The sequence below is a fragment of the Chiloscyllium plagiosum genome, chromosome 9 (assembly GCF_004010195.1).
Source record: "Chiloscyllium plagiosum isolate BGI_BamShark_2017 chromosome 9, ASM401019v2, whole genome shotgun sequence".
NCBI lineage: Eukaryota > Metazoa > Chordata > Chondrichthyes > Orectolobiformes > Hemiscylliidae > Chiloscyllium > Chiloscyllium plagiosum.
In genome coordinates this window covers 12,259,570-12,283,494 of record NC_057718.1, presented here as the reverse complement: position 1 = coordinate 12,283,494, position 23,925 = coordinate 12,259,570, and the positions used below count along the sequence as shown (strand labels likewise).

The 23,925-nt window shown below is 37.4% G+C and overlaps 1 protein-coding gene across 2 annotated transcripts in view; it reads left to right on the top strand.

Moving 5' to 3' along the window:
* Positions 1–19,617, top strand: part of phf10 (PHD finger protein 10) — a 36,187-nt gene extending 16,570 nt beyond the window's left edge. For both annotated transcript variants that reach the window (XM_043695387.1, XM_043695386.1), the window contains exons 5-12: positions 1,877–2,010; positions 3,192–3,341; positions 6,443–6,552; positions 7,993–8,149; positions 9,753–9,905; positions 16,061–16,169; positions 17,610–17,798; positions 19,358–19,617. In XM_043695387.1, coding sequence (XP_043551322.1) covers positions 1,877–2,010; positions 3,192–3,341; positions 6,443–6,552; positions 7,993–8,149; positions 9,753–9,905; positions 16,061–16,169; positions 17,610–17,798; positions 19,358–19,443 — 1,088 coding nt within the window. In that variant the 3' untranslated portion in view covers positions 19,444–19,617. The remainder of the gene's footprint in view (positions 1–1,876; positions 2,011–3,191; positions 3,342–6,442; positions 6,553–7,992; positions 8,150–9,752; positions 9,906–16,060; positions 16,170–17,609; positions 17,799–19,357) is intronic.
* The last annotated feature ends 4,308 nt before the right edge of the window (positions 19,618–23,925 follow it).

The window sequence follows — 23,925 nt, the reverse complement described above, 5'->3', positions numbered from 1 at the left end:
GACTTGAAGGGCAACTTTTTCACAGCAGAAGTTGGTGCATGTATGGATCAAACTGCCAGAGCAAGTGGTAGGGGCGGGTACCATTACAACATTTTGAAAGACATTTGGACAGGTACGTCGATTGGAAAGGATAGGAGGGATTTGGGCCAAACACAGGCAAATGAGACTAGATCAGCTTGAAAAATCTGATCAGGTTGGATGAGTTTCTGTGCTGTATACTTTGACTCTTCCTTGAATCTTCATGCAACTAAGAATAGACTTTCTCAGCTTCAAGTTATCCTTTTTTAGGGTTTAAGCAATAGTTGAAATTTGCAATTTAGCCTCCTTACACTGAGGTAACCTATTTATTAACTTCTAGATCTTCTCCTTTTCATCAGGACTAACCAACTTCTGCATCTAGCTTAAGCCAAGGCTTGCAAATCCGTAAAACTGGAACTGTAAATTCTTCCAAGTAATGGGCGTTTATCCTTGATTAAAAAAGGAAAAAAAAATCAATATCTAAACTTAAAACCTAATCCATACATAATTACTTTGGGAGAATGTTTGCTAGCAAACAGTGAAAACTAATGCCCATTAGCCTCAGGACTATTTTGCTGATTGTGTTTTAAAAGAAATAACCATGCTACAGAAATACCTAAAAATTAATAATTAAAACCTTTTTAGGCACACAAGACAAAAACCCACATGGCACTAATTCCAATCTGAATTCAAATAAATGATATATTAAATTATATATCAAAACCATACATTTACATTTATGGGACCTTTCTCAAATACCTTCTAGAAATTGAATTATAGTTCTTCACAGACTCCCTTTATCCACAATGCATATCACTCTGTTGAAGAACAAAGCCAATGCTGTATTTCAGATTATATTGAGATTATTTTCTAGATGTACAATTTGAATCACTTTGATTTTTGGCACCTTCCCACACAAGACATCAAGCTAACTGACGTATAGTTTCCTGTTTTCTGCCTACCTTCTACCCCAGCTCGAATAAAGGGATCATTATTTGCGACTTGAGTCAATAGAACCTATGAACCTGGGCAATTTGGGAAAATTAACACTAATATTTCTGCTACCTCATTTTCAACCTCTTTTAAGACCCTAGGATGAAATCCATCTGGACCTAGAGACTTGTGATCCTACAGCGTCCACCAGTTTGCTGTCACTCCCCGCGTGATTGTAATTTCACTAAGTTCTCCTCCCTCTTATTACTGGAATGATTTTTATAGTCTCTACAGTGAAGACAAAATATTTGTTCACTTCATCAGCCATTTCTTTATTATTTATAAAGGGTGGTAGAGGCAGGACCCCTCGACATTTAACAACTATTTAGAAGAGTACTCAAAATGCCGTGGCTTCAGGCTAAGTGCTGGAAAAAAATGGGAATAGGAAAAGCTGAATGCTGTGTGTGTGTGTGTGTGTGTGTGTGCCACTCAGTGGGCTGAAGAACATCTTTGTGTATAAAGATCCCTCATACACTCTATGCAGAACACCTTTCCTACTTTTACATGTGTCATTGATACCTACATGGATCATGACTACGGGATTCTCCCACTTAATTCCTTTCCAGAAGTCTGAAATCCTGCTACAAGCGGCAGCATTTTCATATGGACCTGCTGTCATTTTTTTGCAGAGAATGGTGTCACTCCTCCTCACTATACAACTACTACATTCTTCCTATTGAATGTAGGGAGCAATGGTAAGTTTACTTTATCTACCCTACAGCTCCCGTTTTTCATCAAAGGCAGCTGAGAAAACCTCCGATTGATTGGACAATAGGAGTGACTGTCATTCCTCTCATTTTGGGTCCCCCCACAGTCCCATTCTTCTGTTCCTGACCACTGACCAACAATAAATACTTTGCTTTAGGTTTAACCGCTCTGAGGAGTGATGAAGTTATCGATCTGATGATCAAGGAATACCCTACCAAATATGCTGAATATGCTGTGGTTCTGCAGGACAGAGAGCGGCAGCAGATCACCGATCGCTACAAGGAATACTCGGTCAGTACTGGGGGAGTGGACTTAGAACTTTATACATAAAACATTCTATCTTCTTCCATTGCAACCCCTGCAAATTGAAAGCTGTGATGTGGCATTTGGTTCATTGTTCTGTGCAAAATAAAATACAGACTATTGTTGTCTGTTGCTTTCTTCCCTCTACTTCCACCTTTAAACTATGAAATGTTGCTCATTTCAAATATTGTATGTAGCTCTGTTGAGCTAAATTTCACACACAACCTTGTTCCATGGTGTTAATCGCAGTAGCAAACAGTAGTTATACTAGTAATTGCTAGTTCTAATGGTAATTTTATTCTATCTGTCTTAGCTATTGAACTCTTTCAAAAAGTTTTCTTTTTTAAAAAATCAGTGTAAACCTGATGTGTCTTAAACAGAAAATTGAAGTTTGTTTGAACTTTATTTTCCAAAAATCATATTACGTAGGAGGAGATGAAACCTTTAAAAAAATTAGATTATACTCTAGCATTTTTATGCCACCATGTGGAATTGAAGGTTTATTGAGCAATGGAAAAGTGATATTTTGGCGTATAGGATCATACAGCAAGCACAGGGCATTCAGCATTTCCTGTCTCTTCAAGGGGCTCGGTCATCCAATTATTCCCACTCTCCTGCCTTTATCCCATAGCTTTGAAAGTGTTTCCTTCTCAAGCAAAGATCCAAATCTCTTTTGAAAATTGACATGTTTTTCCAATTATATCTATGGTCCAACGTTGTTTAGGAGTTGCTTTAATCTCAAATTTCATTCTCACGTGATCAACCTTAAATATCTAAAATTTGTGTATTTTGGATCGGATTTTGCTCTTCCCTGGTGAACAACATTAATGCTGGTTAATGGAATATTAATGTTAATCCCTTTTGAGTGAAATTGCTAGTTAATGCCAAATTATGAATTGTTTTGTACTATGTTCATTTGGACACTAAAACTACCCAAACTCACCTTATTTTAAGAGTATTTGTACAATCCTTTGTTTGAGGCTGCCTTTCCCTGTATCTCACATTAGCCTCTTTTTTTTCCTTTTAGGAAAACAGTTTTTTGCAATAGCCTGAAAATGCATGAAGTTGAAAGATTGACATTTTAAATTATTTCCATTGCGTGTCTCTGCAGCATTGTTTTGAGCATTCCAATTTGAAACTATCATCTTGTGACATTTTTTTTTGTGCAGCAAATGCAGTTGCAAAATACACAAAAGGTTGAGCCCAGTAAAGTTCCAGAATACATCAAGAAAGCTGCAAAGAAAGCTGCAGAATTTAACAGTAATTTCAACAGGGAACGGATGGAGGAAAGGCGAGCTTACTTTGATTTGCAGACACAGGTAAGTCCACATTAATCCTAGTCTGATGTAACTTCAAACACAAAGTGAATTTCTGAAATGCAAAACAAAGCAACCAGTATTAATCCTGACAATTTGCATTTCTATAGAAGAACAATCCCTCTGTCTCAATCTCAATCAGTAGCTACCTTTTAAGGTAGAAAGTAAGGACTGCAGATGCTGGAGATCCGAGTTGAGTGTGGTGCTGGAAAAGTACAGCAGGTCAGGCAGCATCCAAGGAGCAGGAGAATCGATGTTTCGGGCATAAGCCCTTCATCAGGGCTATGATGAAATCTTGAAACGTCAATTCACCTCCTTGGATGCTGCCTGACCTGCTGTGCTTTTCCAGCACCACACTCTTGAGAGTAGCCACTTTAACTTTGATATTAGCCATGAGGGGGATGTGAAAAACATAAAAAGTGCAGGGGGAATTCAGCAGGTCTGGCAGCATTAGTGGACAGAGAAATAGCATAAACATTTCAGAACTCCGAAGAAGTCATATTAAATTAAATGTTAACCTTGCACATTTCTCCATAAATGATGCCAGATTGCTGAGTTGCTCGAGCACTTTGTCTTTATATTTTGAATATTAACATATTGCTGAAATAACACTGCAGTACATTTCAGGAACATGCTGCCCATTGCTGGAGGGGAGTAGAAAATAAAATTCCAGCGTGAGTGTAAACTTGTAATATTTTGTTAATAATGCTGATACTATTTCATTCAACATAATAGTGCATAACCTACAGAAGGTAGGCAGTTTTTAGGGTTATTGTTGTCTTAGGTATGTGGGAACATCACCACTTGTAAGTTTCCTTCTAAGCCCATCACCATCCTGATTTGGAATTGTTGCTGTATCCTTCTGTATCACTAGATCAGAGTCCTGGAGCTCCCTCCCTAACAGAAGTAAGTCTCACTTCTGTTGTCTGCAAGGTGTTAGAAAGGATTCCGAGGGATAGGATTTATGACCATCTGGAAGAGCATGGCTTGATTAAATGCAGTCAACACGGCTTTGTGAGGGGCAGGTCATGCCTCACAAACCTTATCGAGTTCTTTGAGGATGTGACTAGAAACGTTGATGAGGGTCGAGCTGTGGATGTGGTGTATATGGACTTCAGCAAGGCATTTGATAAGGTTCCCCATGATAGGCTCATTCAGAAGGTCAGGAGGAATGGGATACAGGGAAACTTAGCTGTCTGGATACAGAATTGGCTGGCCAACAGAAGACAGCAAGTGGTAGTAGAAGGAAAATATTCTGCCTGGAAGTCAATGATGTGTGGTGTTCCACAAGGCTCTCCCCTTGGGCCTCTACTGTTTGTAATTTTTATTAATGACTTGGATGAGGGGATTGAAGGATGGGCCAGCACTGAGTACAGGATTAAGGATAGGATTCTTGGCAGTGTGGAAGAACAGAGGGATCTTGGTGTGCAGGTACATAGATCCCTTAAAATGGCCACCCAAGTGGACAAGGTTGTTAAGAAAGCATATGGTGTTTTGGCTTTCATTAACAGGGGTATTGAGTTTGAGTGGTGAGATTTTGTTGCAGCTCTATAAAACTTTGATTAGACCGCACTTGGAATACTGCGTCCAGTTCTGGTCGCCCTATTATAAGAAGGATGTGGATGCCTTGGAGAGGGTTCAAAGGAGGTTTACCAGGATGCTGTCTGGACTGGAGGGCTTATCTTATGAGGAGAGGTTGACTGAGCTTGGACTTTTTTCATTGGAGAAAAGGAGGAGGAGAGGGGACCTAATTGAGGTGTACAAGATAATGAGAGGCATAGATAGAGTCGATAGCCAGAGACTAATTTCCCAGGACAGAAATGACTAACACAAGGGTTTTAAGCCGGTTGGAGGAAAGTATAGAGGGGATGTCAGAGGCAGGTTCTTTACACAGAGGGTGTACAAGATAATGAGAGGCATAGATAGAGTTGATAGCCAGAGACTAATTTCCCAGGGCAGAAATGACTAACACAAGGGTTTTAAGCCGGTTGGAGGAAAGTATAGAGGGGATGTCAGAGGCGACATTTAAGAGACTCCTGGACATGCATATGGTCACAGATATTTGAGGGTGCATACATGAGGATCAAGTGGTCGGCACAACATCGTGGGCTGAAGGGCCTGTTCTGTGCTGTACTGTTCTATGTTCTAGAGCTGTGGGTTGGCGTACACCAAGTGGACTAAAGCATTCAAGAAGGCAGCTCAAGGCAATTAAGGATGGGCAGTAAATGTTGGCTGAGCCAGTGATACACTCACCCCACGAATGAATTTTATTTTCAAAAAGGCAATTTTCAAGCAAGTCTCAAAGCTGTGGCGAGTGTGGGAAACTTATAAAAGTATTTAAAATTGGGCTGTATTCTTTGTCGTAGGGTCCGTACTATTTTGTGGACAAATGGGAGAGGCATGATCTGCTGTAAGGGTGTAGAGGCTGATTTGCTCTATCTGGTAGTCATTGAAAGGTCAGAAAATGATAACCGCAGACATTTGTAATCTTTGAGATCATGAGGAGGCCCATTGCTGAGTACTTGGTAGCCCCTAACCCTCTCCTCTCTGCGCAAACGGGTCTCCTCTACCTGCCTGATGAATGCTCCATTTGAAAATTATACCCTGCACTTTTCAATATCCAAGTCAACATTTTCTTTTCATAGCTTGCTATTTTTTGATTCACACGTTCTGTTCAAAGTTGAGAATTTTGTGGGAGAAAGTCTGTTCAGAAATCTGCTTTTTTATCTTGCTGAAGCTCAGTGCTTGTGTTTTTTTTCCACCAATTTGACAATAGAATCTTTTCAAGACCAATCAGATGGTGCCAGAATCCAGCGTTCTCAGTGTAGGTTCAGCATGTCTGAAATGTGAGGCAGAATCCTCTCTCTGAAAGAGAGATTTAAATAGCATTGTAATGCATTGCTCAGAAGTGTCTTGGTCCTTCTGTATAGTGAACTGCAGTTGCCTCACTAGCAGATTTGGCAGCATTATTTCTGTTCAGAAATTTTGTTTTAACGTGTAAAAATGCTTTATTTATTTATTTTTGTTGTTGTTTTACTAACCTGAGTAATATAGGATAAGGAATCTGTATTTAATTTGTTTTTCTATTGTTTTTCTCAATACAGGTAATCCAAGTGCCCCAGGGAAAATACAAAGTTCTTCCACCGGAGAGGACAAAAGTTGGGGCTTATCCAGTTGCTCTGATACCAGGCCAATTTCAGGAATATTACAAAAGGTGAAAAAAAAACCTGCATTTTTTTTAAACTAAAGAATAACCCTGTGCTAAAGAGCTTATTGTATGAAAATTATAAGTTGGATCGAAGGATCTGTTTCCATGCTGTACAACTCTGACTCTAAATGCACAGTGAAGTGTAGAAACAAAAGTGCAACTTTAAATAAACTTTTTCTTGTCTTTTTTTTTCCACAACTAAATATTTAACTGACATCTGCCTAATATTTACCAAAGAGTTTTGCATTGGATAAGAATTTCTTCATGTGTTTGTCTTGTGAAGGTCACACTTGGGAAAAATTAGTTTGAAAAGTAATGAAAGGACATGCATATAGGTAGCACCTTTCACATCTTCAAGGCATCAAAAGGGCTTCAGTCAGTGAATTTCTTTTGAATGGTAGTTGACATGTAGGCAATTTGGATACAGTAAGGTCTCACAAGTAAGAAATTACTAGTTAATCTGTTTTGGTTGAAGGGTAAATATTAATCCAGAATAAATTTGTCCATCATCAAATGACATTAGACTAAATCCATTGGTATGTAATAGTGAATTGATTACTATGTCACTTGAAGAATTATGTTAGTGGTATTTTTATCAATGGTGTGGCATTGTCTTGCCACATATAAGGAAGAGTCTTACATTTAGTTAACATCAGCATAGTTTAACACTGCTTAAGACTTACCAAAGAGTTTTGCAGCCAGTGATGTCCTTTTTGAAGTTCGGTGAATATTGTAATATAGGAAATATAATGTATTGTCTGTTTCATGCAAAAGTCTCCAGGCACTCCACATTGGAATTGAGTTCAGGGGAGAGGTTACGAGGTTTGACTAACAGGGTGCGGTGAGAGTTCCTAAAAACCGAGACTAAAAATTGTGACCCTTAAGGAAAACCAGGTACCCAAAAAAAAGTGTTAGATTAGAAAAAAAATACCTTTTTTGCTTTTATAATATCAATTAATGTACATATCTTTATTCCAAGGTAAGTCTTCTGGAGAGGAGCTTAACCAGCATTCTCAGCATTAATGAGGAATGGATGAGCTTTCTCTGTGGCAATGTTTGTATAGCAATATTCCCTGTTAGAGATGTGCAAGTTTGCTATTGGAGTTAGAATGGAAGGGAACAGAAGAGAGAAAGCTAACAAGTCATCATACCAATATGTGAATCAGAAACCAGGGCTAGAAAATTTTCAAGAGCATGTTTGATTCCCAGGTTTTTCCAAGGCAAAGGAACTGCGATCTTTGTTGTACGGTACAGTTTGGACTAGTACTGAGGAACACATGAGATTTCTGCTCAAGAGAGGTCTTCTGGAGGTTTGCAGAATTTTCAAAATTAGTTCAGTTTGATGTTGTCGTACAAACTAAAATTTCATAAGTTGAGTTAAAAGCAAAAATGAATGCAAAAGCTTGGACGTTAATTTGAATTGCAATGCATTAATTATCTACCTAGGTACTCTCCCAATGAGTTACGTTACCTGCCTGTAAACACAGCCTTGTATGAGCCACCTCTGGATCCAGAACTGCCAGCACTGGACAGTGATGGAGATTCTGATGATGCAGAAGATGGGCGTGCTGAGGATGAACGAAAGGAAGACAAAGGCTTCTCAGTAAGAAACGAACTAAAAAGACCTGAATATATTGAAAACTTTATCTCCGTAAATTTTTAAATGCCCAGACTATTCTGCACTAAACTGTATTTTGTATAAAAGATTTAACAAAGTCCAAATCAAAAACAACTCCATTCTAGTCCGATACAGTCTACTTCTGCTAAGTGTGAAGCAAATAAGCGTGTACTTTGGCTAAGTGTATAGAATAATGCTGTTACTACTGGTATCTAAAATTTAGGAATAATTTATATTATTACATCTGCACACAACTTCTAGCAGCCGGTGATGTGACGTCAGAACCTCGCACGGTAACGCTGCGAACGAGGTTCTTGCTACAGTTAATGGCAGCGGCCTAGTAAGTGGAAAACTTGACTTTTAAACCCATTATTAATGTTCAGAATTTATTTCATGCTAGTGCTCAGTTAGTAGAGGTGTTTTCTCATCTATTCCACATTTATTATTTGAAACTACGCCTTCCCACTTTTGTTTGGAAAAGGAATTTATTCACCAATTTTAATCCCACTTCATAACCACCTTTGATCTCTTTAGAGAAGGAGTTCCTATTCAACTTAACATAGCTAGAGCTAAATTAAGCTAAGACCATTGTAATTTTAAAGGTGGTAAATTATTTTACTGATTTTTGGTACTTTTTTAAAAATCAAAATCATAAGTTAACCAGGTATTGCTATCCTTTGGAAAGTTACCATACTGATGTTCAGCTATGTATCTGCCTATCGTGCTCATCTAAAATACTTAATTTCATGTTCTTAAACTTCCAGTAACATGAAAAGCATGGCTCCTTTTTGAAAACAATCATTCTGTCCTGTCTGGAATTTTCACTTCCTGAGTACACACTGTGATTTTTCTTTTTAGGTTATGAAATCTCTGGGCATCCTGGGAGCTACCAGGGTGTCTGCCGATATGATTTTAAGTAGTAACATTGCAAGTATGTATTCATAAGTATTGGTACGGACCTTCTCTTGCCAAACAACAGTATTTTTGTTGCTTTGCTAAATGAGTATAAGGATCTAGATATCACTGTGTTTACAGTGTCTACATCTATAAATGTATAAAAACTGCATCAATAAATAATTGACTTTTTTCTCAGTTAGTATATATCGTGAACTAATTGTCCTGAACCTGTAGGTTCCATTTAGAACTTCCCAATTCAGCTAATTTTAACTTTTGTTCCAATTCAGTTCAATATTCATGCTACTTTAGTGTAAATATTAACAATAATTTGTCAGAGGATTAGGTTTTTAGTTGAAATGTCATTGCTTTCAAATGCTGACTGCATGGAGAAAACACATTGGAAGAGTTCTGCTGTTCCTTGAGGGTTTTTTGTTAGCTTTTTATGTACATTCTGGCAGTGAAACCACCTTTAAGTTCTGTGCCAATAGATTTCCAGTTTCTAAAGACATCACCACACCTGTCTGTGTTTCTCTTAGCACATTGTATTGCTTTTGAATGATTTTTACCAAACACCTTTCAACTCATGGTGGCGTTTTTGTATTTTTGTCACTTTTAGTTCATTTGAGTACAACTGTGTTAAATCCTGTCAAACTGTGGTGCCCAACGGACTATTGTTTCACTTTTGTTTTAGGATACCTCTTCTGGGAGCACAACAGATGCAGAAAGCCCTATTGAACATCAAGATGATTCCTCACAGGGAAAGCAGACACCAAAAGAAAAAGGAACACGGCCATGGAAAGAGCCAAAACGAAGTGTGACACCCAAATCAGTTACTGGGTACAAGGTAGAAGATAAAAGCCCCTGAGACTTCATTTCTGATGAACCTCTCCCTTTTTTTTTTGTTGTACTGGGTAGAATTGGTCAGCCTGTACTAGCCACAGTCCACTAATGCATCTCTTGCTGTTTCTTGCTTCTGCTTCCTTATCTTACCCTGTTTTATTTCATCTGAGATTCACTGGTGAAGTTATCCGAATTCTTTTCTTTCTTTACTGGAACTGAATTAGGCTTGTATCTTGTTCTCCTGGGGCTTGCTATTCTCTGCTAAAGCTACTGCTCTTTTTTTTTATATACATATCTGTATTATATGTCACACTTAATTACTAACTTTATTGTTGTTAGATTCTGCTGATTCTATTGCTAAAGAGCATACTTTATATAAAAAGTCAAAGTTGTATTTTTGACTATTTTTGAAATGCTTTTATGTTTGGATTTATATTTCCATGTAGCCTGGTATATTTACTTTTTCTTTTCTAGTTTCAACATTTACCATCAGATGTTTTAGTTCGGTAATGTGTTTCATGCACGTTATGTTCAATAGATCAGTTGGCTTCAGAATGTCCTTTAGACTACAAGAGTCTCCCAGAATTTAAGGATTCTGGTTGTCTGGTACTTGGAACAATTCTATCACAAGTGGCTTACTAAAATACCCAACGATCATTTACGAACTTGGCAAATGTCTATCTCCAGCCAAAAAATAACTGTTTTAGCACTCAGTTTTACCTCCTAACCAAACAAATCGTAATTTTTTTTTTTGTTCAATTTCTGCCCAGCAATGGCCTGGTTTAGGAGAAGAGTAGCTTGTCATTGTTATTAGCTCCTTCTAGATGAAGAATTAATTACTTCTGAGGTTTAACTGTTTGTTGCCCAAGGTGAGTTTTAGCCTATGCAAGGGCTTGAGAGTAAATCTCATTCATTTGTTTACTTCTCTTATTTTCAGGCCAGCCTTAGAATGAAAAAAGGATTAAATATCTGTGAGCTTTACTGGAGGTTGGAGTTTGTGACTTATTCTGTAGTTGGTCAGTGGAAGGGAGAATACTTATTCCTCAGACCTTGAAGATTTTTATAAATGAAGTTAAATTTCAATTTTTTTTTAGTATCAGTATTCAAGGCTGCTTCGTTGCATTTTATTCCATTTACACGCACATTTAACAGAAAGCATGTCCAGGCTTTTAAATAAAATGGATGCCTGGTAGCAGTTAATCCCATTAATCCAAATATGATGATCTTCTGGTTTGCAAATATCATCTATAGCCCAAGGTGAGATTACTTTCTGCAAGTCCATTCAGTGTAGTTTTTTTTGGTGGTATCAAGAGTGATTTGTGAGGAAAGGTTAACAAATTAATTACTGAAATTTACTGATTAACAATTGGCAGTGAATTATCAAGCAAAATATTGCAACAAGCTCTGGTAACATGACTGAATTTTGGAAGAAAAAAGTGACTCAGTTTGGCAATGCTTATTCAGGCTAAATGAAATAGTCTTTCCCATGGTTTAACTGACTTGCTGAGCAATACATGCCATCCAGAAGGTCCCAGGTTTGATCACTTGCCTATGTTGACCTATGCAGCTAACCTAAACAGGACCCGCTAGGGGTGCTAGTTAGTATGGTTGGTCTCAGCTTGGAAGGGGAATTTCAACCATAGGATTCTGCCTCCTGATCCTTAAGGCATTGGCTGTGACCTGTAAAGGTCATATTGAATTAGCAAAATGCCAATGAATGCAGAACAAGTCAATGTTTTCAAATGGGAAGAGAAGATTTGTCGGGAAAACTTTAGACATTTGGCTGCTTTTGTGCCAAAATACAAACAGTGATCTTGTTTGCATTTGACTCAAAAATTGAGCAGCATCCTTGTTTTCCTGTGAAGAGCAGCAAAATTTGATGATTAAATTTCTCTTCAATATGATCATTGTATTCTTGGGGAAATTATTTTCACTGAGCAGTTAAGGTGACCTCATTTATTAAGGTTATGAATGCGTTTTCTACTAAGTTCACTGTGAATTAGTGTTTTAGTGCTCTATGCTTTTCGCAAGTTGTAATGAAAATTAGTCTTGATGCTTTTATTTATTTGTTCTGTATCTTATATCTTTTTGTTTTTATAAAAAGAAATGCTTTATTGTACTGAGGTGCTTGGGTGTAGGTAGTAGGAGTAAAGTGCAGTAAAAGAACTTTGTCTATGACATGCTGAAAGGCTTATTTTAATTGTTGGCTTGTCCAAATGAGCAGTTAGTTTAGTGACAGATGTGCTCATTATTATATTTTTGAGATAAACATGATGTTTTATTGCTTTTTCTCAGCCCTGTGTAGAAACCTGCTTTGCATCACCTCTGTACAGAAGAACTACTTTCAATTAGAAAATTGCCTTGGAATGGGAATAACTCTCATAACTACATTTAAAATGGTGCAGTTCAGTATTAGTAATGTGAACAGGTTACAGCAGCGATTTCACACCAGTGTTAATTTATCTTTGTCACTAGTACTTCACAACACAAAACAACTTGACGATTAGTCTGGTGTTGATGTCTTTCTCAGGCTAACGTGAATGTTTTGTTCTTCTTAAACCAGAGCCTAATATTAGCTGAAATGACTTCTGTGGCTGGCTTTCTAGTTTCCCATAAATGCTAGACTTGGAGAGTAGAACTCTTTAATTCATTTGGGAGGTGTTTGGATGTTCTGAAATTTAGTTTGCTAGGTAGAGGAATTAATTTGTTGAAATATTTGAAAGAAAAGTTTGGACTAAACTTTAATTCTCTTTTTCCTCCTTTTTGTCTAAGGACTGATGAATATGATGAGAGCATTAAGACATTGTAAAGCACAATTTGAAGTGAGTAGCAGTCGTCACTTAACCAATTTTGCTGGTTCCTGCGAAACACAATTGGAATAATTGTTTCCTTCTGGTCACTTCAATTTGATACAAAGTTATTGTGGAACTTTCCATTTTCATACTCTAAAAGTTGGTTAAACTTGATGACGGTGCTGCTGAGCTAGAAACAAAGAGGAAAATTTCATTTCCAAAAACCTATCTGTAGTTTTCCAGAAAGATAGTTGCATATCTTGGATTTTATTTTGTCAGCAAATGGGAGATTGTGTTTTGGATGCAATTTGTTGTGTACACCAGCGGTTGAAGTGGAATTTGAGAAGATTAGATGTTTGCCTTGCAGGGTATAACTTCTTTCTCCCAGTAGGGGCAGTATGGCCTGGTGTGCTTTTGTTGGTGTCAGAACATTCACAGTCCCAAATCAAGCCTTGAGCACATACTCTGGACCTGTGGTTCAGTGAGGTACTGAGGGAATGCTGTACTTTCGGAAGTGCAGATGAGACATTAAGTTGTGGCTCCATCTCTGTCTTTCAGGCAGATGTAAAACATACCACGGGGAACCATTCCACAACCATTGTTAGATGGCAGGTCATTTATTACTGTTTGTTGATCTTGCTGTATGCAAAGTGGGTCTGTCATTTGCCAAAATAAATGTGAATGTATTTCAATGTAATTCAGTAGATATGAAGTATTTTAAGATATTCTAAGGATATGAAGAGTGGTATGTAAATGCACATTATTTCATACCGGAGGGAAAAAAGTTTCATCTATTTGAAGAACTTCTCTTTTCAAACATTATTTTAATTAGTAATGAAATGTTCAATCCCAGGCCTCATGAGACAAGATGTTAGAATATCCATTTGTTGAGAAGGGAATTATGTTTTTTTTTAAAGCATTTGATTATTTTTGAAAGCTATCTATTCATTAACAGTGAGTTGGGAATTTAGCCCTCTGAGTTCATCTGAACCATCGAAAAGAGCAGGGGACTAATTAGATAATCGTTTCAAAGGTCAGCATTGACAGGGTGGGTAAAGTGTCCTCCTTCTGTGCTGTATAATACTTTCTCCACTTTGCATTTGTATATTTGCTTTAAAACATGGGCTTGTAACTATTAGCATGTTAGCGATTACCTTGACATTTCCTTTGGAGTTGTCCAGCAGAGTAATAACTTGGGAAGTTGTGTGAGTGTGAAAGTAGTTGATTTGTGGTGTGGAGTAGGTGGAAACAACAGTACCAGATGGGAAGGCAGCAGCAATGGTTTGAATCTCAGCCGGTTAGAGAATTAGACTTGAAATTCAGTTTATCTGGACCACAGTAACTACTGATGGAAACAGTAAATGTGCAAGTCCTGAGCATGGGGCAAACAAATTCTTATTTCTTCAGTATTGGCAAAGGTAATACAATGCACGTTTTATGTGTATAACATTAGTATTTAGTTCTTGGCCAGTGTAACTGCAACATTATTAAGCTGCTGATGAGGCAAGAATGTGACTTTAGCTTTTTTTAATTATAGATATGAAATAAGGGTCAAATATAATTCATGATCATCCATCAAACCGCACTTTTTAACATGCTAAATAACCAACATAGATACAGTATACCTTTAATATCTTGCATCCTTTGCATATAAGCACTTTTTTCTACATGAGTCGCTATTTGTGGCTGTGCTAATGGTTGTAGAATGATCGTAATTTATTGAGTGGCTGGTGCATAGTTTCTCCAAGAGGAGCAGAACTTGTGGAGAAACAGTAAAATGAAAGAAAGTTGTAAACAATCTGAACCTGAATTGTATTTCTGACTTTGCTGAGGGCTGGCACTCTAGGTATTAGTACAGTGAATTTTACAATGTTTTGATGTTCAAGCAACAGTTTTACATTTAGTTTTCTGTTTTAAATAATTGTAGAATAATCTCAGAACTGTAAAAATAGTAAGATGTTTCATTGTTTCAATGGATTTCAATAGATCTTATTTTATAGTATAATTATTTAAGAGGCGCTGCCTTTCAGATACGCAGCCTCAGTTTAAAAAGTACTTAAATACCTGTTACCAAATTTTTGATGTAAACTTTTCACATCTGAACAACTTTTTAATAAAACATTAAGCCGATTTTAAGAGTGCCTCTGTCATCTTTTAGAAAGTGAGTAGCATTCCACTGTGGCTCTGCAGAATCCTCTCCACCCAGAACAATTCTTTTGAACAGTTGTATATTAAATGCTGAGTTGACAGCAGCATCTTCTGGGTACTGGTACATGAATTTATCAGATGCGTTCATTTATTGCAAATTATTTAATTGGGGATATTTTGTGTGACGAGGTTAATGATCTCCAAACAGGCTTCACAGCTTTCAATTCTGAACATTAGAATCTATGAAGAAGTGTTTATTTTTAAAATAAATTACTCTGGCACTAGTTCTGATATTCTTTTGTAGGAATATCTGTAACATAGATTAAGCTATTTCAGTAGGAGGAAATGGAATAAATCTGCTGAAATTTACAAAATTATTTTAAATAACGTTGCTGTATTACTAAAGATGCTCCTGGTAGATTAGATGCTATACTGTTTTATAATGGGACCATTATGCCACTTCATGCATAATTTTCTTGCCCATTCCCCTCCCTCACTAAGGCTACAAGATTAACTTTTTGTAAATAGGTACATTTAGAAGTCAGTTGCTGTTGCTAAGGGAAGTTTGACAATCAGCAGGTCCTTGCAACTTTCCCATTTCCAGTGGAAAATGCCTGCTTGTTTTCCTTTTTAGTTTTGTAATACATCTGATACTCTGAAATGTGATGGAAATGTGCTGGATGCATTTCTTTTCTGTTTACACGTGCAGATGCGTGTTTGCATGCACATGTAGTTACTAAAGGCCTTTAGAAAATGAGAGTTTTGGAATAAATGCTTTCAAATGTGACTTTAGTTTTAATTTCTAATTTAGTTTCTGAATTTTCAGTACTAATTTTATTTGCATACATTTTATTTTAAGGTGTCACTCCCAATTTTTAAATTTAGTAGCAGCCTGCTTTCAAAGCTTGTTCTATATACGCTTTACTCCACCTTTGGTCATGATTGTCTGTCTGTTTTAATGCCTTTTATATGCATGCTCTAAACTAAAGCCCCATGTGTTTTAAGAGCTTTATCAGTCTGTCCCATCTGCGTAGTGTAATTGTAATAACATTTTAAGGTTGATCCACTGGTTTTAAACTAAATAACTGGTTTGTATTTTTGCACCCACAAGCAAGAAAATCTTTTAGAACCAGGATTCTCTTCCTGCTGAGCCCTTACTCTGTGTTCTAGTTCCACTGACATGATTTTTACAGTGCTGTTCTAACTATTGCCCTTCCAGCCTAAGATCATTCCAAATGCAATATGTGGAATTTGTCTAAAGGGTAGAGAATCCAACAAGAAAAACAAACCTGAGGCACTCATACACTGCTCCCAGTGTGACAACAGTGGTAAGTTGGCCCAAACTAACTGGTGAAAACTATTCAGTCTTGTGCATTATATGTAATATAGTTGAAGTGTACTGGAGATGACCATGAACTGGTTAACACGAAGTTGGCAATACAACACAGAAACTAGGCTCCTCAGATCACCTATATGGTGAATTGTTACGTGATACAAATGTCTTGCCTGTTTTTAAAAAAAATTGGCTGAATTGTGTGATAGTGTAGTACTTCAGTTTGCTAAGGTTAATTGATCTGTTATTAGAAAACTTCTACATTATGAAAATATTATAAAGTTAAAAATCACACAACACCAGGTTATAGTCCAACAGGTTTAATTGGAAGCACACTAGCTTTCGGAGCGACGCTCTTTGGACGATCACCTGATGAAGGAGTGTCGCTCCAAAAGCTCGTGTGCTTCTAATTAAACCTGTTGGACTATAACATGGTGTTTGTGTGATTTTTAACTTTGTACATCCCAGTCCAACACCGGCATCTCCGAATCATGAAAATATTATAGAACATTAAACTTCATTGTTATGCTAAATTGATTCGACCATACTTCCCATTTCTAAAAGGATGCTAATGCTCTGGGGAAAAAAATGCTGAAAGAATTTGGACTGATGAATTGAATTTTAACTGAAAGGATCTAACTATCAAGAAAGCCTAAACTACTATGAAGGCTCACTTCTTCAGGAGTGTTTATAGATTTTGAACATTATGGAAGCATATCATTGGGGAGATGAATTGTTATGAATTCAAAATTAGGGGGCCCTTTTTTTTAAAAAAAAAGTCACTAATTATTGAATCTAGAATTTATTCTGATTAAAACATGGAACTTGCTACATGTGAAAAGATTGAGGAATGTGTGATATGTGCATTAAGATAAAACTAAGCAAGTACTTTTTGTGGGTTGGTTGGTGGAGGGAAGGGAATAACTGTATAGGCTGATGGGATGAACTGAAATCGGATGGGAGAAGATTCTCTCAAACACTACCATAGTCCTAATGCAAAGGCATATGGAGGAAATCTGAAATTAAAACTGAATATGCTGGGAATGCTCAACAAGTTGGAGGGAGAAACAAAGTTAATGTTTTGGGTTCATGGTCTTTTGCAGAAATTAGTCATATAGTTTTCTGATGAAACATCCATCCTCTTTCTCACCATGAATGCCTAATCTGCTGAATATTTGCAGCATTTTCTGTCTTTATCGTAGCACCGGCCTGTTGGACTGAATGCCTGGTCTGTGACTTTAAAAATTAAAACAGAACTTAAAACACTGATGGAGAGGTGCAGCTTGTATTTCAATGCACTTTTGACCAACACTCATCCAATTGATATTGTTCTGCTGGATCATCATAATTGGCTATTCTTATTTGAAGCAATTCAGTGACTGATTTATAAAAGGTGCATACTTTTGAGTAGGTAACTTGCAAATGCTTTCCACAGGCCATCCATCTTGCTTGGATATGTTGACAGAGTTGGTGGCTGTAATAAAAACCTATCCTTGGCAGTGTATGGAATGCAAGACATGCATAGTGTGCGGCCAGCCACATCACGAGGAAGAAATGATGTTCTGTGATCAATGCGACCGCGGGTATCACACTTTCTGTGTAGGAGTTGCTTCCATCCCCTCAGGTAATGTGCACCTGCATTTTAAAGCGTTGTGCGATTCCTGTTGATATTTTAATTGTCAGCTATAGAAAATGTGTGACTGTTCATTTGGTAGGTGAGATTATTAACCTAAAAAGTTTAGACTAATAATTGTTGGATTACTACTGAACTTTATAAAACAAAAATTATTTTATACTGCTAGATCTCCAACATATTGTTAATAATAGCAGTTATCCTACAAGTTACAAGAACAGTAGTGAGAAATGCACAGTACAGGATTATAAAGTTAAAAATCACAACACCAGGTTATAGTCCAATTAAACCTGTTGGACTATAACCTGGTGTTGTGTGATTTTTAACTTTGTACACCCCAGCCCAACACTGGCATCTCCAAATCATGACTACAGGATTATATATAGTCTTGTTCTATTTTGTGTCTTTGAAAGAATTTTATTGAGAAACAGGAATGAACCATTTAACCTTTTTTTTTTCAAGCCAGTTCTGCTGCTGTTAAATGAGCCCATTACTGATTTGTAACGTAACTCCATTTACCTCCCTTTGCCCCATATTCTTGAACACCTTCTGGATAACAAAAATCTATCCATCACTGTGACTTAAAATTTACAATTGGCTGAACGTCAATTTCCATTTGCAGAAGACTGTTCTAAACTTCAAACCTATTGTGAGTACAACTGTTTTCTGACTTCATTCATAAAAGATCCACTTCTAATTTTTAGTCTAATTTGCAGTCTTACAATAAAAATAGGAATTCCCTGAACCACTCAGCAGTTCTCATGGCTTCTGTGGAGAGAGAAATTGTTTTTTATGTTCATGATCTTTCATCAGAACCCAATCCTTGACCTGCCAATCAGCAGAAATACTTCTTTACCTTTATCTGTCTCCTTCAATATATTAAAAACAACATTGATTAAATCACCCATTATTTCTAATTCTAGGCTCTGCAAGTCTAGTTGTGCGATATCCCGTCACATTTTAATAATTAAAGTTTAGCTATCATTTTGGCAACTTATGTTGCACACCCTTTCGGGTCAATAAACTCTTTATAACATATGCTATCCAAATCTGATCACTGTATTCTGGGTGCAGTCTAACGAGGACTTTGTATAAGCTGAATGTAGGTGAATTAGGCAGTAGCGCAGTGAGAATTTAGTATGAACAGACATTTTCTTGTGTTAGTATTTTATTAATTCTAATTGCAGTATGAATATTAGGGCAATGTGACATGTATTTGACATGCATTGGAGGAAACTGCACAAAAGCTATGAACATTCAACAGTAAATGGGAAACCTGGATCTGAAATCAAATTTGTAGATAAATGATCATAAAAGCATGCAACTAAGAACTAATTGGTCACCTCTGTACTTGAGTATATATCTCTTAAATGGCTGGTGAAAATCAAATTAGTTGTTTATAGCAGGATCAGAATAGTTAGGATAGAATCCTGCCTGCCAAGTCCTAGGCCATTTTGAATCCCATTTCAGTGAAGCTGTTGAGTGTTTCTGTGTCTATATATGATGGCTTCATTATGCAGCATAAGACTGGTGTTTTTGAATTGTTTCAGGTCGTTGGATTTGTGAGTGCTGTGCAAATGTTCCTTCCACAACTAAGAAAAGGGGACGGAAAGCCAAAAATAACAAAGAAGGATGAAGCTACAATATCAGAACCAATCCAGAAAAATGTGGGGCCAGATTAAAGCTCTTATTGAAGCTTTGGTTGACTCGGAATATCAGGTGCTTACATTGATATTAATGTGTTTTATAAATATCATTTCCATTATTTGTATGAAAAATTTTGAAACAAATAAAATGTCAGTGAAACAAAGCCATGTGTATGCATGGATTTTATTTGGGATAACAATATGCTGTGTGGAGTTTTTTTAGTCAATTGCCAAATTCAGCAGAATTTATGAATACAAACTCATTCAGCCTCTCTGCTACCTCCCACCGATTATTCACATCATGGCTGGCCTGTACCTCCAACTCCATTTACCACACTCCCTCCCATATCTTTGGTCTTCACACCCAATGCCACTTGATGAAGATAATTGTCTTGAAACATTAACTCTCTCCAGAAATACTACCTGACCCAGTGAATATTTCTGTCATTTAAATTGGAATTTCCAATTGTCCCAGCATCTACTGCCTTTTGGGGAGAAACACCCATTATTTCTTCCTGGTGGAAAAAGTGCTTATTGATTCCACTCCTGTACAGTCTAGTTCTGATTTTAGGACTGTGGTCACTTGTGCTTGATTTTCCACCAGAGGAAAGAACTTCCCCATATCTATCTAATCAAACTCTTATAGGTTTAAATACCTTTAACACAATTCTGAAACATTCCTCTTAAACTTGCTACTTCTCTTCCAAACTTCAAAAAACACCTTGAAGCCTACCTCTTAGCCATCTTACTCAGGTCTTGAACTGCTCATGGCTTAGAAAATTTAAAGGCATATAACTATATTCATTGCACTACCAAGGTGTGGGTTGGAAATGAATGGACTGTTTCCACATTAGTGAATGGTCTTAAATCAGAGCACTAGACTACTGTTTTGGGTACAAGGGGTCAAATACCACCTTGAAAGATGGTGAAATTTGAATTCAGGTTTTGCAAAAGCTATTCTGATGCAATTATGTAACCACTGTCACTTGTCATGAGGGCCCATCTGGTTCACTAATGTCCTTTCGGGAAGAAAATCTGCAGTCCTTACTTACCTGGTCTGGCCTACCCGCGATTCCAAATCCACAGCCGAATGTGCTTGACTCCTAACTGCTCTCTGGCTAATTAAGGATGGACAATAATTTTTGGCTGAGACCTACATCCTTTGAATGAGTAAAAAAAGTCTCCTAATTATATTGGGCTCTTATTCAATTATATTGACTTTTCACTTAATTGAAAAGAATTTTGTTTTTTGTTTTGATTATCTGTCGTCCCAAATCTGTCTCCCCTTTCTTGTCCTGATACATCACAGGTGGGAAGTGTAATGGGAGGGGGTGCTGATTCCCTTCCCAAGCAAGTACAAAGGATCTTCAGGTCATTTAGTTGCATTGAGGGATCATATGCTACTAATGCAGCACCAGGGAGATTCTATGATATGTCGCAATTTGATGTGCCACTTTACAGTGTGAACGTAATGATAGCAGGTAAATGGGCCATATATTCCAAAGATTGGGTGATCAAATCAAACTGCACATTCTAGGAAGAATACAGACTGCACTTGCAACACCCAAAGAAAAATATCTGCTGCTCAATGTGATTCTGTGATTAGGCAGCCCCTCCGGAACGAATCAGTGTGCATCGGTAGCTGCACTAACAACCAGTTGAAGACAATTAGCTGAGCTTATAATGTAGCTAATTTATTCTTGCTGGAGGTGATAGATATTCACCCTGTTCTCTGCAAGAAAGGAAAATGTTCAAGCCTTGTACCTTTTTTCAAATCACTCAGAAGATTAATTAGTCCGTAGTTTGCTGTTGGCTCAGGCATTGCCGTGGAGAAAGCAATCAGAATCAACTTTCCAAACAATCCACACACTTTTTGCTTTTAGCATAAACTGTTCTAATTTTTTGAAATTAGATATTCTTGCACTCCTGATGAGTGCAAGAAGAAAATTGTCTCTTTTCAGCAATGTTTAAGTTCCATGTAGTGAAGTGACAGTTAAGTTTTTTTTCTTCTTTTTTTGTCTGTTTGCTTGATATATGAAATCTCACCACTGTTGAGCAGGGATTGTAAGTTCTAAGTAGCCATTGGAGCAGATGCAATGTGGTGGATCAGCTCTTTACTCAGGGGTTGCCAGATTTGAGGTGAGTGGTGGCTGACCTCAATCAACTTGAGCTTACTGCTTGTGACTTGTAACTTTTTTTGTATTAATGCTTTGCAACAAAACTGGTGTCCATTTCAGGGCACAGTCTTATGCAAAATCTATGAAGGCCTTAGGCTGTCCAAATGTGACTCTTCCCCCTTGATCTCCTTGGATGCATCTGGCTGGGTTTGCCAGAAATAAGACACATTTAGACATCGGTCCACTCAAGACTTTTTCTGTCAGGGTTTACTCCCTTAGCTTTCAACTCCCCTGAACTATCAACAAAGCTGTGGAGCTATTCACCCTGAGGTGGGAATCTGCTTTGTGATTGCAAGGGGCATATCGCCATGTAGGTGGCCCAGCACACTGGAGTACAAATCTATGGATTCCTCTGGAGCTTCAACCTGGGGATGCAAGCATTTCACTTTGTCACCACAAGGAGCTATGACTGAAGAGGTGACAATGGAGAGGCTGCGTACTGACAGACAGATTCCTATCTGGTATTCTCTTTTACACTGCTACCAGTGTTGACTGAAAAGTAGAAGTAAAGATGCATTTTATAGTAGAAACCACAGCGTTTGATGGGGGTGCGGTCACTGAACTCAACATTAACTCTGTTTTTCTCTCTACGGATACTGACAGACTTACTGAGTTTCTCTAGCACTTCCTCTGACTTTTGTTTCACATCTCTAGTGTTTACAGTTCTTTGTTTTACTTAAACGTAGAAATCACACCAACTTTCTTTATCTACACAGGAGCTGCATTATATTGACTTGGTGGATTTCCTGTGCGCCTGTTTGCAAATTAAATTGAAATTCTATCATTTTAGTTAAGTGCGTTTGTTCCAGTATTTAATGAGCCCTGAAAAATATTTTAACTGCACCTTAGTGGTTTGAATTCCATCTGTTCTTGTTACCTTTTGAATGTTTAATTATTCCAGATTATCCATTCCTTTGAAGTACCAGTTTGCTACTGAACTGTTTTCTCATGAATTTGAATGTTTACTCATCCAAAAGCTGAAGAACACTTCAGAAACTCGCAAAAGTTTTCGTTATTCTCCACTCAACCTCATTGGTCCTCTTATTTGTTGTTACATATTCTGTAATACTTCATATTTCAATGCTGCTAGTAAACCAAGTTCCATCACCCTCCATGCTCACTAAATTACAATAGGTCTTCTGACAACATCTCGACTTTTGAAATGCCGCTTTTTGTTTTCGAAACCCTATATGGCTTTGTATCTTCTTTCAGCCCTGTAATCCTCTTTTGGTTTCTTGCATGTCCCAATTCTAGGTTATCTATCATTGGGGGGCTCTGTCTTCAGTTGCCAATACTTTCAAATCTGTATTCCTTTCATAAGCCCTTCAACTTTTCTGTCTTTTTTAAGAAGTTCTTTTAAACATGCTTTGGTGGCTAAGCTTAGGTTGTTGTGATGGCTTTATTACTTTTTGCAGACTTGAGTTTCAAGCACAGCGGAGATACCTGGATTTTTTTTAAAAAGAAGTCAGAGGATCGTGAAATGCAAGTAATTTCTTGGAAACCACATGGTTTCAGATAATTGCTGATTTTGCTTGCTTGAACTCACTTCAGGGAAAATATCTGATTGTTTACAACTGGGCTTTATGGCCATTCTGTTTGAATGATATTTTGCAGGCTTGAAAATGGTTTTCAGTTGGGCAAGGTTGCTGAAAGAAAGGAGTTGTTAATCTGGATCTCCTGTTTTCAAAGCCACTTTTGTGGCAAATTCGCTGTGAAACCCAATTGTCATCTTGACCAACCAAAAAACTTCAGTACTGTTTCTCAGTAATAAGCTGTGTCTGCCAAGACCTTAAGGACTTCTGCCTATATTAGTGACATCCTCTATATGCGTCAGTGCCAGACCAACAACTGTGTGCTTTCAAGAACTAAATCTTATCGACCAAATAGTTTTTTCTCAAAGTGAATTTCTGGAGAGAGAAATCAGTTTTGTTCCTTTTTTTTTTCTGGTTTAAGTGATCATAATTCATTTGATTAGGTTAGATTACCTACAGTATGGAAACAGGCCCTTCGGCCCAACAAGTCCACACCGACCCTCCGAAGAGTAATCCACCCAGACCCATTCCTCTACCCAATATTTACCCTTGACTATGGGCAATTTAGCATGGCCAATCCATGTTACCTGCACACTTTTGGACTATGGGAGGAAACTGGAGCACCCAGTGGATAAGTGTTCGCTTGTTTATTGGTTTGTGTGTGTTTGGCTTTGCTTACAGAATCAAACATTTATTGTTCGTAATACAGACGATCAATTAATTCTGCACCTTTGTGGAATAAGTTTTTTTTTTGTTTTAATAA